This window comes from Chiloscyllium plagiosum, unplaced genomic scaffold, assembly GCF_037043375.1.
Source record: "Chiloscyllium plagiosum isolate Xiang-an unplaced genomic scaffold, Cpla_swu_hap1 HiC_scaffold_1, whole genome shotgun sequence".
Lineage (NCBI taxonomy): Eukaryota > Metazoa > Chordata > Chondrichthyes > Orectolobiformes > Hemiscylliidae > Chiloscyllium > Chiloscyllium plagiosum.
Genome location: NW_028270139.1, coordinates 77,163,558 through 77,176,520, shown reverse-complemented (window position 1 = coordinate 77,176,520; position 12,963 = coordinate 77,163,558). Strand labels below are relative to the sequence as shown.

The 12,963-nt window shown below is 40.0% G+C and overlaps 1 protein-coding gene across 1 annotated transcript in view; it reads left to right on the top strand.

The window, feature by feature from the left end:
* LOC148152146 (uncharacterized) overlaps nt 1-12,963 on the top strand; it is a 173,984-nt gene that overhangs the window by 105,854 nt on the left and 55,167 nt on the right. The window contains exons 12-14 of the mRNA XM_087991054.1: nt 3,957-4,039; nt 8,818-8,881; nt 11,694-11,864. Coding sequence (XP_087847180.1) covers nt 3,957-4,039; nt 8,818-8,881; nt 11,694-11,864 — 318 coding nt within the window. The remainder of the gene's footprint in view (nt 1-3,956; nt 4,040-8,817; nt 8,882-11,693; nt 11,865-12,963) is intronic.

The following is a 12,963-nucleotide window of genomic DNA, read 5'->3' as shown; positions in this document are numbered from 1 at the left end:
GAGATTTTAACTATTATGGACCCAGAGACAGATAGGATACCTGAGAGTACTATGGGTATATCTCTTGGATCTAGACAACTGGCGGATCTGAATAGGGAGCTAGGGCGAGTAGATGTTTGGAGGTGCCTTCACCCCCAGGGGAGAGACTTTATTTTCTACTCTAACCCACACAAGTGCCATACTAGAATTGATATGTTCTTTGCTCCCTTGACCCTTTTGAATTTCCATAATGTCTTGCAAAATAGGTAATATAGCTATTTCTGATCATGACGCAGTATATATGGAAGTCAAGACTAGGGACTATGGGATAGGCCCCCAAAATTGGCGTATGGATTCTTTCTTACTGAAGGATAGCAAATATATAAAATATTTTTCTCAGGAATTCAAAATCTTTTTGGAAATTAATTCAGGTATGGCAATAACCCATCGACGATGTGAGAGACCATTAAGGCTTATGCGCGAGATTTGGTCATCTCATATTCTGCGACCCAAAAAAGACAAAAGGAAGAAGAACAGAGCCTGCTTGAGGCTCGTTTGAAGGCAGTTGAGACAGCATATGTTGATAGGCCCTCTATTACTAAGCTACAAAGGATCACAGCCCTTAGGGGAGCCCTGAATACCGCACTTACCCAAACAGCAAAGAGGGAAATATTATTCGCAAAGCAGGGATTATATGACAAGCCTCGAATATACCTAGCATATCTTGCTAGGAACAAAAAAGGCTCCTCAAGCTATTATGTCCATTAGAGAAAGTGCTGGAACTCTGACTTGTGATCGTAAAAAAATCAATACAGCCTTTAGAAAGTTCTATCTTGAACTGTATAAATCACAGGACTGTGAGGATAGAACTGAGAAGATGGAGTCCTTGTTTAAAAACTTGGCCTTTCCGGGCTTAACCTCAGAGCAGGTGTCGATCTTGAATGCCCCCCTGACAACCCAGGAAGTACTCGATGCAATTAGACAGCTTCAGAGTGGCAACGCACCTGGACCAGACGGAATCCAGGTTTGGTTTTATAAAGAATTTATAGGGGAACTGGCTGGGCCACTTATAAATATGTATAATTACTCACATAGTCAGAGCTGCCTCCCGCCTTCGTTGAGAAAAGCAAACATCTCACTCATTCTTAAAAAAAGCAAGGCCCCAGAAGATTGCTCATCATATAGACCAATATCTTTGCTAAATGTGGATTTTAAAATTATTTGTAAAATGTTAGCATTAAGATTGGAGAGGGTCTTACCATACATCATAAAAGAGGACAAGACGGAGTTTATTAAGAGCGACAGATCAACTAATAATATTAGAAGGGTCTTAAACTTTATACAAGCCTGTCAACAGGAAAGAATACTGGAGTGAGTTGCCTCCTTGGATGCAAAGAAGGCATTTGATCGGGTAGAATGGTCATATCTTTTTTATACACTGGAAAGATTCGGTGTCAGAGAGGTATTTTCTAAATGGGTCTCAGATTTATACAATGACCCCAAAGCAGCTGTGATCACCAATAGTTTAGGTTCGAATAGCTTCAGTGTTGGTAGGGGCTGTCATCAGGGATGTCCTGTCTCACCATTATTATTCACGCTAGTAATCGAACCACTAGCGGAAATTATATGGACTGACCCTAAAATAATGGCTCCGAGGGTTAGTTCAGGTAAACATAAAATTACTCTCTATGCAGATGATGTCCTCTTTTTCCTAAGTGATCCTTTGATATCCGTGCCCTGCCTAATTCAAGTGGTCAATCTATTTAGTATGTTCTCAGGCTATAAAATCAATTTTATGAAATCGGAGGCCATGCCATTGGGTGGTCTCGCCAGTATATCCAACTTACCGGGCGGATCTTGCTTTCTCTTTTGGTGGTCACTGGAAGGTTTTCTATACTTAGGTATTTCTATCATCCCACTATTTGGTCAGCTGTATAAAGCCAGTTTTGTGCACCTATTAGAAAAAATAAGGCAGGACCTTCAATGCTGGGGAGATCTCCCAATATCCTGGTAAGGCAGAGTAGCCCTAGTTAAAATGAATATTCTCCCTCCCCTTCTATATCCTATGAGAATGCTCCCCCTGATGTTGCTGAGACTGGTGTTACATAAGCTCCACGGCTGGCTTGGTTCCTTTATCTGGAATCATAGACGGCCCCTTATCAAATTAGAAAAGCTGCAGCTTCCACAGGCAAGGGGAGGACTGGACTTTCCAGACTTTAGGAGGTATCAGTTGAGCTCTTTATTATCTTATGTAGCTGTTTGGGACTCTTGTGACCCACAATCAATTTGGTTAGACATTAAGACCTCCCAAGCAAAGTGTCCCCATATCAATCTTTTATTTGTGGATAAGATGAGAGCAATTATGGACTATTGCAAAAACCCTATTGTATTAAATACAATTAAAGCCTGGAGGATAATGCGACAAGATGAGGGTAACCTGCAAAAAACCTCTCCTTATACTCCTATAGTGGGAGCAACAGGATTTCAGCCAGGGCTGACAGATGCTACATTTAAAACTTGGAAGTCCAGAGGTTTCTCTTCCTTGGGAGACCTGTTCGATGGGGAGGTTATGATGTCTTTTGAGCAGTTGCACCAGAAGTTTGGACTGCCTAACAGGGACCTTTTTCAGTGTTTTCAAATATGAGATTATATACAGAAGAAGACCACATTGATAGGCAATCCCTACAAATCGGATAGGAAAAGAAGAGTGCTATGGCCGATGGGTCCGCGCTCGGTCAGTACTCTTTATCACTCATTATATAATGAGGTATTGAAAGACATGGACTGATTATTTAAAACATGGAACCAAGAACTGGGGTTAGAAATCTCTTTAGAAATGTGGGAGGACATCTGGGAAAATGCCAGAAAGAGCTCTATTTGTAATAGAACTCAAGCTATTCAATTAAAGATACTCCACAGGGCTCATATAGTACCTGAAAAACTTGCAAAATTTAAGGTAGGAGCATCCTCAATGTGTCCTAAATGCAAAATAGAAGTTGGCACTCTCACGCATTGTCTATGGACATGTCTTAAGATCCGTAGGTATTGGGACAGAGTAGCGCATGCCTTGACAGAGATCTTGAGTACAGAGATTAGATTGGATCCAGTGTCTCTACTCTTGGGCTTTTCAGATTTCCCCTCCCTGGATGTGCATGGGAGGAAACTATTTTCCATTCTCTCCTTTTGTGCAAGGAAAAGTATTTTAGTGAATTGGGCAGCTGAAGGCCCTCCAGGACTTTCAAACTGGCACAAAGTTAATCATGGAATATATCCCCCTTGACTTCCTCACAAATATGGTGCACCAAAAAATGGAATTATTCTATAAAATATGGCAGCTCTTTTTGAACTATATCAACACAGATATTTTGGCCATATTGTCCAGGGCTTTTGTCTGACTGTGGTAGTGGTTCTGGCTAGTCTGTGGACCCCCGGGAGAAGGAATTCCGTATAAATACGGGTTTCATTATGACTTGATGTAAATCTATTTTGAGCATGTACTTAGTTATTTAATTATTCTGTTGTTTATCACTAGTAATGTATGATATCCTGTTTTATGTTTTGGTTGTTTGTAGGATAGATCAGTAGTTAGTTGGGTTTTTCTCTTTTTTTTGTTTTGGTTATTATTTCTTTCTTTTTTTACTTATTTAATTTTATATTGGTGTTTATACTTGTTTGCATTACGTATGTAATTTTGTAAAAAAACTTCTAAAATTTTCTTTTTTCAATAAAAATACCTATTAAAAAACTCAGTCAGGCATTCATAATGGGCTCAACTGTAATAAAAATCATTGTGAAGTTTGAAAAACGGGACATGGGACGGGATTACTGTAGCTTACTCCAAGTTAAAATAGAGACCTACTTCCATTATGATCCAATATTTATCCTCGATTTAAAACTTTGCTCTTGCACTTATCAGTGTTTATTAATAATTTAATATTCTGTGTCCCAAAAATATAAAATATTTTGACTTTTTCTAGGAAACTCTACTTCTCTGGGTTTGATATTAAAGCATACAAAGGAAGTCACAAAGACCCAGCAAATAAGAAAATCCAGGTGCACGGTAGGAAAATTGTGTTTTGAATATTTTATCAAAGAAAGATGAAGGCAGAAACAGAACAGATAATTTTTTATCTTGATCTTGATAGTAACCCTGGAAAGCTGATTCTTTAAATTTGTGAATATCAGCTTTACACGGCATTGAAGTCATTAGATAATAATTGGTGGGCTTCTACAATGTATGAGAACATTTACATTTATACAGTGCCTTTAACACAGTAAAATACCTCAAGTTTCCTTTCTAGAAGCATTATAAAACAAAATTAGAATCCCTGCCACATAAGCAGGTATTAGGGGAAATGGTAGGAAAGCTCTGTCCAAATTGACATTGTAAAGGAAAAGAGCTGGTGAGTCAAGTAGGTTTAGTAAGAATACTCCAGAAGTTAGGACCTGAGAACCACCGGCAATGGAAAGATCAAAACTGGGGATGCTCAAGAAACCTAAATTAGGTGTCAGTCTGAGAGTCTTAGGGTTAACGTCTACAGAGAAAGGGAGTGGTGAGGACAAACAGGGTTTTGGAAACAAGGGTAAGATATTAAAATTAAAGTGTTGCTTGACTGGGAGCCAGTTTTTACCATGATATGTAAATGAGACTTGGTATAAGTAAGGCAGCAGAATGTTGGATGACTCCAAATTAATAGAGGACAAAATGTGGAAGACAGTCAGTGCACTGAAAGAATCAAGTTGAGAGGTAAGAAAGTCATAAACGAGGATTTCAGCAGAAAGTGCTTTGAGGCAGGGCAAGCTTAGGTGCTGTCACAGAATATGAAATGAAAAGTTTTAGAATGACATTGGCGTTCACCACAGGGTTAAGTATAATAGCCAGGTTGTGAACTATCTGATCCAATCTCAACCAATTGCCAGAGAAGGTTTCATAGCTAGGGAAAGTAGCATTGACTGGGGATGGGTGACAATAGTACTGACACATGAGAAGATAAGCAGTCTGATGATTTGGCAAGACTGGAGGAATTGAGAGAGGTGGTGATATGGTGGAGTTGGACGCCATCAGCATATCTAAAACTAAAACTGTGCTTTCAGATGATGTCACAATAGTTTCAGCAAGTAGCTGAGAAATCAGAGAGGGTCAGGGTTAGATACTTGGAGCACCAAGGAACACTGTAGGAGTGGAAGAAGAAATCCTTGGATAAATAAACCAAGTGAAGAATCCCATACAGCTGGAGAAGTGTGGAAAGACACTTGGACAAAGATGTCTGGTCAACCATGTCAAAGGTTACAGGTAGTTTGAGGGGAATAAAGAAAGAAATCTTACTTTTGGCAGAGTCAAACAGGATGTTATTTGTGACTTAGTCAAAAACCATTTTAGAACTGTGTCATGGAGGTATTCTGGCACAATGGTAGTATCCTTACCTCTGGGTCAGATGCTCCAAGTTCAAGTCGCTGCCAGGTCTGATTGGCCAGAGATATTCCAGTTCAACAGACTGACCAGCTTGTGAATGCTTCCACTGCTTCTTCCAAAAGGAAAAGGTGTATTAGATGCCCAGAAAAGAATTGCCTTGGTGGTGAAAATCTAATTGGACAGGTTCAAACATGGAGTTTGGGGAATGATGGGCAGAGCATTAGGTGCCATTAGCTAATGTGGAGAGCAGATAGGGAAGCCTGGTGGCCACTGGTTACTGGAATAAGATCGAGGATCAGGAGGTGAGTTGAATAGCCCAAATGAGCTCAGGGTGGGGGAGTGAGGACCAGGAGTAGGCCATGTGTCACCTTGAGCCTGCTCCATTATTCAATGTGGTCTTATGATCAATATGTCAAGATCAATATCCTAATCCTGTCCTGCACTGATATCTCTTGATATCTTTCGGCACAAGAGCTATATCTACCTCCCTCTTGAAAACAGATAATGTTTTGGTCTCAACCATTTCGAGTGACCATGAATTTTACAGGCTCATCACTCTGATGGGTGATGAAATGTCTCCTCATCTTGGTCCTTAAAGATTTACCCCTTATTCTTAAACTATGAGCAAAAATAGAAATTGCTAGAAAATCTGAGCAGGTCTGGCAACATCTGTGAAGAGAAATCAGAGTTAATGTTTCGGGTCAAGTAACCCTTCCTCAGAACTATTCTGAAGAATTGTCACTTGACACAAAATGTTAACTCTGATTTCTCTCCACAGATGCTGCCAGACCTGCTGAGCTTTTCCAGCAAATTCTATTTTTGTTTCTGGTTTACTGCATCCACCATTCTTTAGGTTTCCCTTAAACCATGACTTCTGATTTTAACTCCTCCACCATCAGGAACATCCTTCCTGCATCTACCTTGTCTAGTCCTGTTAGGATTTTATAAGTTTTTATCAGATCCCCCTCATTCTTCTAAACTCCAGTGAATACAATCCTAACTGACTCAATCTCACCTCATAAGTCAGTCCTGCTGTCCCAAGAATCAATTTGGTAAACCTTTGCTGCGGTCCCTCTATAAGCAAGAACATCCTTCCTCGGATAAGGAGATTAAAAGTGCACGCAATATTCCAGGTGTGGCCTCACCAAAATCCCTGTATAATTGTAATAAGACATTGTTGCCTCTGCACTTGATACCTCTCGCTATGAAGGCCAACACAAAGTTTACTTTCTTTATTGCCTGCTGCACATGCATGCTTACTTTCACCAATTGGTGCACTCGGACACCCAGGTCTTGTTGAATATTTCTCTCCCTCAATTCACAGCCATTCAAATAATAATCTGCTTTCTTACTTTTGCTACCAAAGTGGATTACCTTATATTTATCCACAATATACTGCATCTGTCATGCATTTGCTCACATGTTCAGCTTGCTCAAATCACACTGCAACTTCTTTGCATCCTTCCCACAGTTCACCCTCCCATCCAGCTTTGCATCATCTGCAAATGTTGAATATTACACTTGGTTCCCTCATCTAAATCATTAAAGTATATTGTGAATAGCAGGGGTCCTAGTACCATCCCTGTGGTAGCCCACTAATCACTGTCTGAAAATGTGTTGCTGGAAAAGCGCAGCAGGTCAGGCAGCATCCAGGGAACAGGAGAATCGACGTTTCGGGCATAAGCCCTTCTTCAGGAATGAGGAAAGTTTGTCCAGCAGGCTAAGATAAAAGGTAGGGAGGAGGGACTTGGGGAAGGGGCATCGGAAATGTGATAGGTGGAAAGAGGTCAAGGTGAGGGTGATAGGTCAGACTGGGGTTGGGGCGGAGAGGTCAGGAAGAAGATTGCAGGTTAGGAAGGCGGTGCTGAATTCGATGGATTTGACTGAGATAAGGTGGGGGGAGGGGAAATGAGGAAACTGGTGAAATCCGAGTTCATCTCTTGTGGTTGGAGGGTTCCTAGGCGGAAGATGAGGCGCTCTTCCTCCAACCGTCGTGTTGTTGTGGTCTGGCGATGGAGGAGTCCAAAGACCTGCATATCCTTGGTGGAGTGGGAGGGGGAGTTGAAGTGTTGAGCCACAGGGTGGTTGGGTTGGTTGGTCCGGGTGTCCCAGAGGTGTTCTCTGAAACGCTCCGCAAGTAGGCGGCCTGTCTCCCCAATATAGAGGAGGCCACATCGGGTGCAGAGGATGCAATAGATGATGTGTGTGGAGGTGCAGGTGAATCTGTGGCGGATATGGAAGTTTCCTTTGGGGCCTTGGAGGGAGGTGAGGGGGCAGGTGTGGGCGCAAGTCTTGCACCTCCTGCGGTTGCAGGGGAAGGTGCCGGGAGTGGAGGTTGGGTTGGTGGGGGGTGTGGATCTGGCGAGGGAGTCACGGAGGGAGTGGTCTTTACGGAATGCTGATAGGGGAGGGGAGGGATATATGATCACTGACTGCCATTCAGGAAAAAGACCCACTTATTTCTACTTTTTGTTTCCCATTTGCTAACCAATTTTTTTATCCACCTCAATACACTACCTCTGATCTCATGCGCTTAACACTTACACATTAATCTCTCAGGTGGGACTTTATCAAAACAATTATGAAAGTCCGAATAAACAGAATCCATTGACTCCCCCTGATCAACTCTACTGGAGTCTTAGAGTCATAACGATGTACAGCATGGAAACAGACACTTCAGCTCAACTCATTTAAGAGCTGAGAAGGCATAATGTTTAGTACAAAGATATGGAAGAATTATACAATTTAAAATCCTTAGAATGGCTTGGAAGCATAAGGTTTTAATCTAAGACTATGGTTGCTTAGTTGGTATTTTGGATCATCAGCACTAATGATTAACTCAGTTATACTTTTATGGTCTCAGTATTCTGATATTTCTTTCTATTTCATATTGTCACCAGCCACTATTTCACTTGAGAGTTAGAAAGGGACCTTTTTTCAGAAAGTTTTATTTCTGTAGTCAAAAATGAATCTTTCATCTCTTTGCCAAAAGTAGCTTCTTGAAATACAAGCTTGTTTGTGCTTTTCCATGTGCAAGTTCATTTTCTCCAAGCATGACAAATGGAAGTGATGTTTTAATCTCCAACATGCAAATATTCTCATCAAAGCGTGAAACATACAACATAGGGGTCCTTTCACTCATCCCCAGATGAGGCAGACTGCTTCCTTGTCTTTTGGTAAAATATTGATTTCAGCTGAGCTGTCTGGTGTCTCATCTACATTAAAACATGACCACTTGTATTCCAGTGATACCTGTGATTATTTTAAGCCCGTGTTTCAAGTTCCTTTTATAAAACTAATGCTGTCCCCTTATGTTAAATCAAGTACGGAAATTCAAAAAGCAGTAGCTTGTATTTTATGTATTCATGGATAATATTATGATTTGCGTGTTTTTTAATTTCTAAAATCTATTAATTAATCCACAGAAAATGTCTACTTCATCTCACTCTGTGCTTAAAGAAGACAGCTTTGAAGAACTGGAACATAAAGGTAACAAGGAATATGAGTGCCTAGATTGTTGCTAACAGGTATATTTGATGGTATATTTTGAGGCTAACTCACAGAACTGTAGAGTGCTACGGTCATTTCATTTTCTGACCATTGCTTTGTGAAACCAAAGAAGAAAAGTTGTAAGTGAGATTGATTACCACTTCTAACATGTTTTTCGGCACAGATATGATGCCAACATATGTGAGAAACTTAAATTCATTGAAAACTGAATGGAAGTATAAAGTAAACTTTAACTTTTTTGTTGATGCAGGACTCCCCTCGGATATTTTGTAGGCTTTTGATTACTGTCACATAATTGTCTGGCAGTTCTGCTGTAGTTTCATTAGAGGTGTTTCTAATTTATTGAATGTTTGCTGGTGTTTTTCCTGTTTTCATGCTAGGTCCTGATTACTGTGTGCGAGCTTACAACAACAGTGTATGCCATCATTTGCTACTGACACATTTTCCTGTGTCTCACACAGACCATTCCTGCTGTCTTGTTTATTTTCAACTTTGGCAGCTAATTGGATGGATTTCTGTTTTATCACACATTCGCTGTTGTGCCACCATTGAAAGTTAGAGTATTTTTATTTGTGTGAATTCTGCAGCTATCACTAATCAATAGTTGGTGTTAACACTTCCATTTTTGTCAGATGTGTGCCGCTGCTCACAGTGAGTTATCTATTGTCAGTTTACCAACTGTAGATTTTCTATGGGTCTCTGGAGCTGTGAAAGCTCTTGTTCACTGAGCATGGTGCTCACCTAATTCGTGCAGAACTAACCTTGTAATATGTTATTACCTTGGCTCATCAGGATAATAAACTAGACCTTTTTCTGAGGCCTGTGCTTTGCATTAGAGAGATCACCCAATGAAGCAAGTGGGCAAAGTTAAATATAAATGTAAGTAGTCAGAAAAATCAATTGACCACAACTGCAGGCAAAAATGATTTGCATCTTCTAAAACACTTAAATGGATTTAAATCAGGAAACAGTCTTTGTAAAGACTATAGGGATGGTGGTGATAAAGTGTAATTAAATACGAAGTGAAGGCAAATTAATTGTGGAAATGTGAAATGTAGTTTCAGTAACATAAAGCACAGGTTTGCAACATCAATCCAGTGCTTGATAGCTAGAGCTGAGTGCCTGGAGGTTGCCTTATATCCCAGAACACAGAATGCAGAAGAGGGCCATATATCAGATCTAGCAGGTGTTGACTATCATTTTCAATGTAAAGAGAATTGTACTATTATACAGAGTATAGCTACTGACCATGTGCAAAGGGTGGTATTTCAAAGTAGTGTCAGATCACATGAAAATAGGGTGCTGATCTGTAAGGCTCTGAGTAAGGTGTCCCCTTTTACCATCCTCTGCGTATAGTTACGTTCAGTAAAGCCTACTGCTGTTCACACACAAGAGTGTAGATCTCATGGTGACAATGGTGACCAAAGCCATAAAACCAGAGACCAGCATAAAGCATAAAAGTGACACCCAGTAACGGTAGACCATGAGGCTAGCTAAGAAATCTAAATCCAGACTTGGGGAAAATACCTGAAGTGAATCTTTAATGGTGCTAGGGGCTCAGCTAGCTAAAGACTGTCAAGATGTACCTAAGCATTGAGCCTTGAAACAAGAAAGGCAAACAGAAGAAAGTACAGGGCAGACCCATGGCAGAATGCATATGAGCAACAAGCAGAAATCAACTGGCCACAATGAACAATGAGTTTCCATTGAACAGGAGCCTATAGAAACAAGAACAAGAGAGGACTGGTGGAAAGATAGAAATAAGTCAGTTACCAGAATCCACTCTGAAAATACCTTGAGGGTAGAAAAAAATCCTCTCCTTTTTGAGATCTTGTGCATGATTCCTAATCGTTATGATTCTTTATTAACTGGTCTTCTTTGTGTAGCTTTATACTTCTGTTCAAGTAAAGAAGTGAGAAAAGAAGTGCCAAAGACAGAGTGGCCAACTATAAGAGATCTTTCCAGACAGTAGTTTAGTCTTCTGGAATACAATTAAGAGAAAAGAAACCCAGGAGATTTGTTGTTTATTTACATGAATTTGGAACTTCAGAGCTTTCTATACCTTTGAATTCAAGGACACTGTGCCTGAAAGCTCATTTGACTCTTCTGAGGATAATGAATCCTTTGTTGAAGAATATACAGAAGAAGTAAAATTGTCTACTTGTTGCATAAAACAAGTCCAGGAGATGTAATGACTGCAGTTACAGAGGAAGAAGCTTTCAGGTCACTGCTGAGAAGCAAGAACGTAACCTTGTGTTCATTCAATCACTAATGAAAGCAAATCAAGCTTTAGAAATTTCCACAGCCAGTGATGTAACCATAGAATCAGATGTGTCAAAAATTGTAGAATTAAAAAGAGATTGTCAATCATTAAAGGAAGAGGTCTCAGAAGCTCAAAAGAAATGCAAAAAAATTGAATTTTGAATCAGGTTGAATGGAGCCCACACTTGCACAGGAAGATGCCAACTTTATGCAACGATTCTTAGTAATCATGCATATTCATCTTAAACAGAAGCTTGACAAATTTAGACAACTTCAATCCTCGGCAAAGACCACTAGGAAGAAATGCACCAATTTCAAGTAGTTAATAAGAAGTTATCCAAGCAGAAATAGTCTCAAGTCCAAATTATATCATGCTAACATCAAATGAGTTGAAATGGTTGATGTACACAGTTGGTGCTTGGGGAATATTGTATAACATGCGTTCACTCTTCACTATGCAGAACACATTACTATGATTTGAATGTTTCTTTGTCAGCCAACATTCTAACCTATGTGTTTATTATTGAAGGCCTGAAAGAGCAGCTTTCCCACAGTGCCAGCAGTCCAACACTAGACACAAACATACAGCAGTCTGTGAGCCACACACCAAAGTCAACAAAGAGCAGTGCAGTTACACACATCTCAGAGAGTACAATTTGTGAACTTGAGGAGATGGCACTGGATGAAGCAAGTTTCACAGGTAAGAAGGAATCTGGCGTGGACATATCAATGCAACTGCTGTAAACATATTTTTTGAAATGCAACAGCTTTGTGAATTTGAGCAGTAGCTTTAGTTACTAGATGCTTTTTAGTAAAAAAGAGATGCAAGTTCTGGTCATACTTGCTATTAAAGCAACCATTGGTATGATAATATGTGGACAATACTTGCTCCATCAGTTGGCAAATAGTATGTTTATGTAAAAAGGCCTCAGAAAGTGTTTGCTTTTTTGATTCAAGAGAAAAAACTTGAAAGTAAGAGAGAATTTAGATATGTAAAGACTCTGTGGAGATACTGCCTTTGCTGTTTTTGAATTCGTGTGTTGCTGGACATCGGAATGCATCTGGGAAAATTAACAAACAGTGAATTTCACAACTAATCTTGGAGGAACCGGTTTGGGCGAAGTTCACAGCACAGAATGAGATAAGTTAATTGTTGTTTTAAGTATGTCCAAGAGAAAGGCTGTATTAGTGAGTACAATGGGTTCTCTCTTGATTATATTTTTTTGGAAATAAGTCTCTTGATTAAACTTAAAATATAAGCCATAGCTCTTAATTTAACCTGGTGCAGTGTTTGTAGAGGAATAAGACGGTGTTATTTTCTGGGTCTGTAGATTGAGAAGTAGCAAAAATGGCCTTTGCAGTGATATGTACTTCTTGTCAGATGTGGGAATTTAAAGAGAGTTTAAGGGTTACTGCGGATTGTATCTGCCATAAATGCTGTTGGATGCGAATCTTATCAGATCGAGTGGATCGTTTGGAGAGACAGATAGAAGTGATGAGGAATTTGCAAAAGCAACAGTATGTGATGGATGGCAGTTATAGGAAAGGGGGGAAGTCTCAGATACAGTCACATAGATGGGTTAACTTCAGGAAGGGTAAGAGAGGTAGGCACTTAGAGCAGGAGTCTTTTGTGGATATACCCATTTCAAACAGGTATGCTGTTTTGGAAAATGTAGGGGGTGATGGATTCTCAGGGGAACGTAGCACAGCCAAGTTTCTGGATTTAAGAAACTGGCTCTAATGCAATGAGGGATACGTCGGCTTCCAAGAGATCAATTGTGTTAGGGGATTCTGTAGTC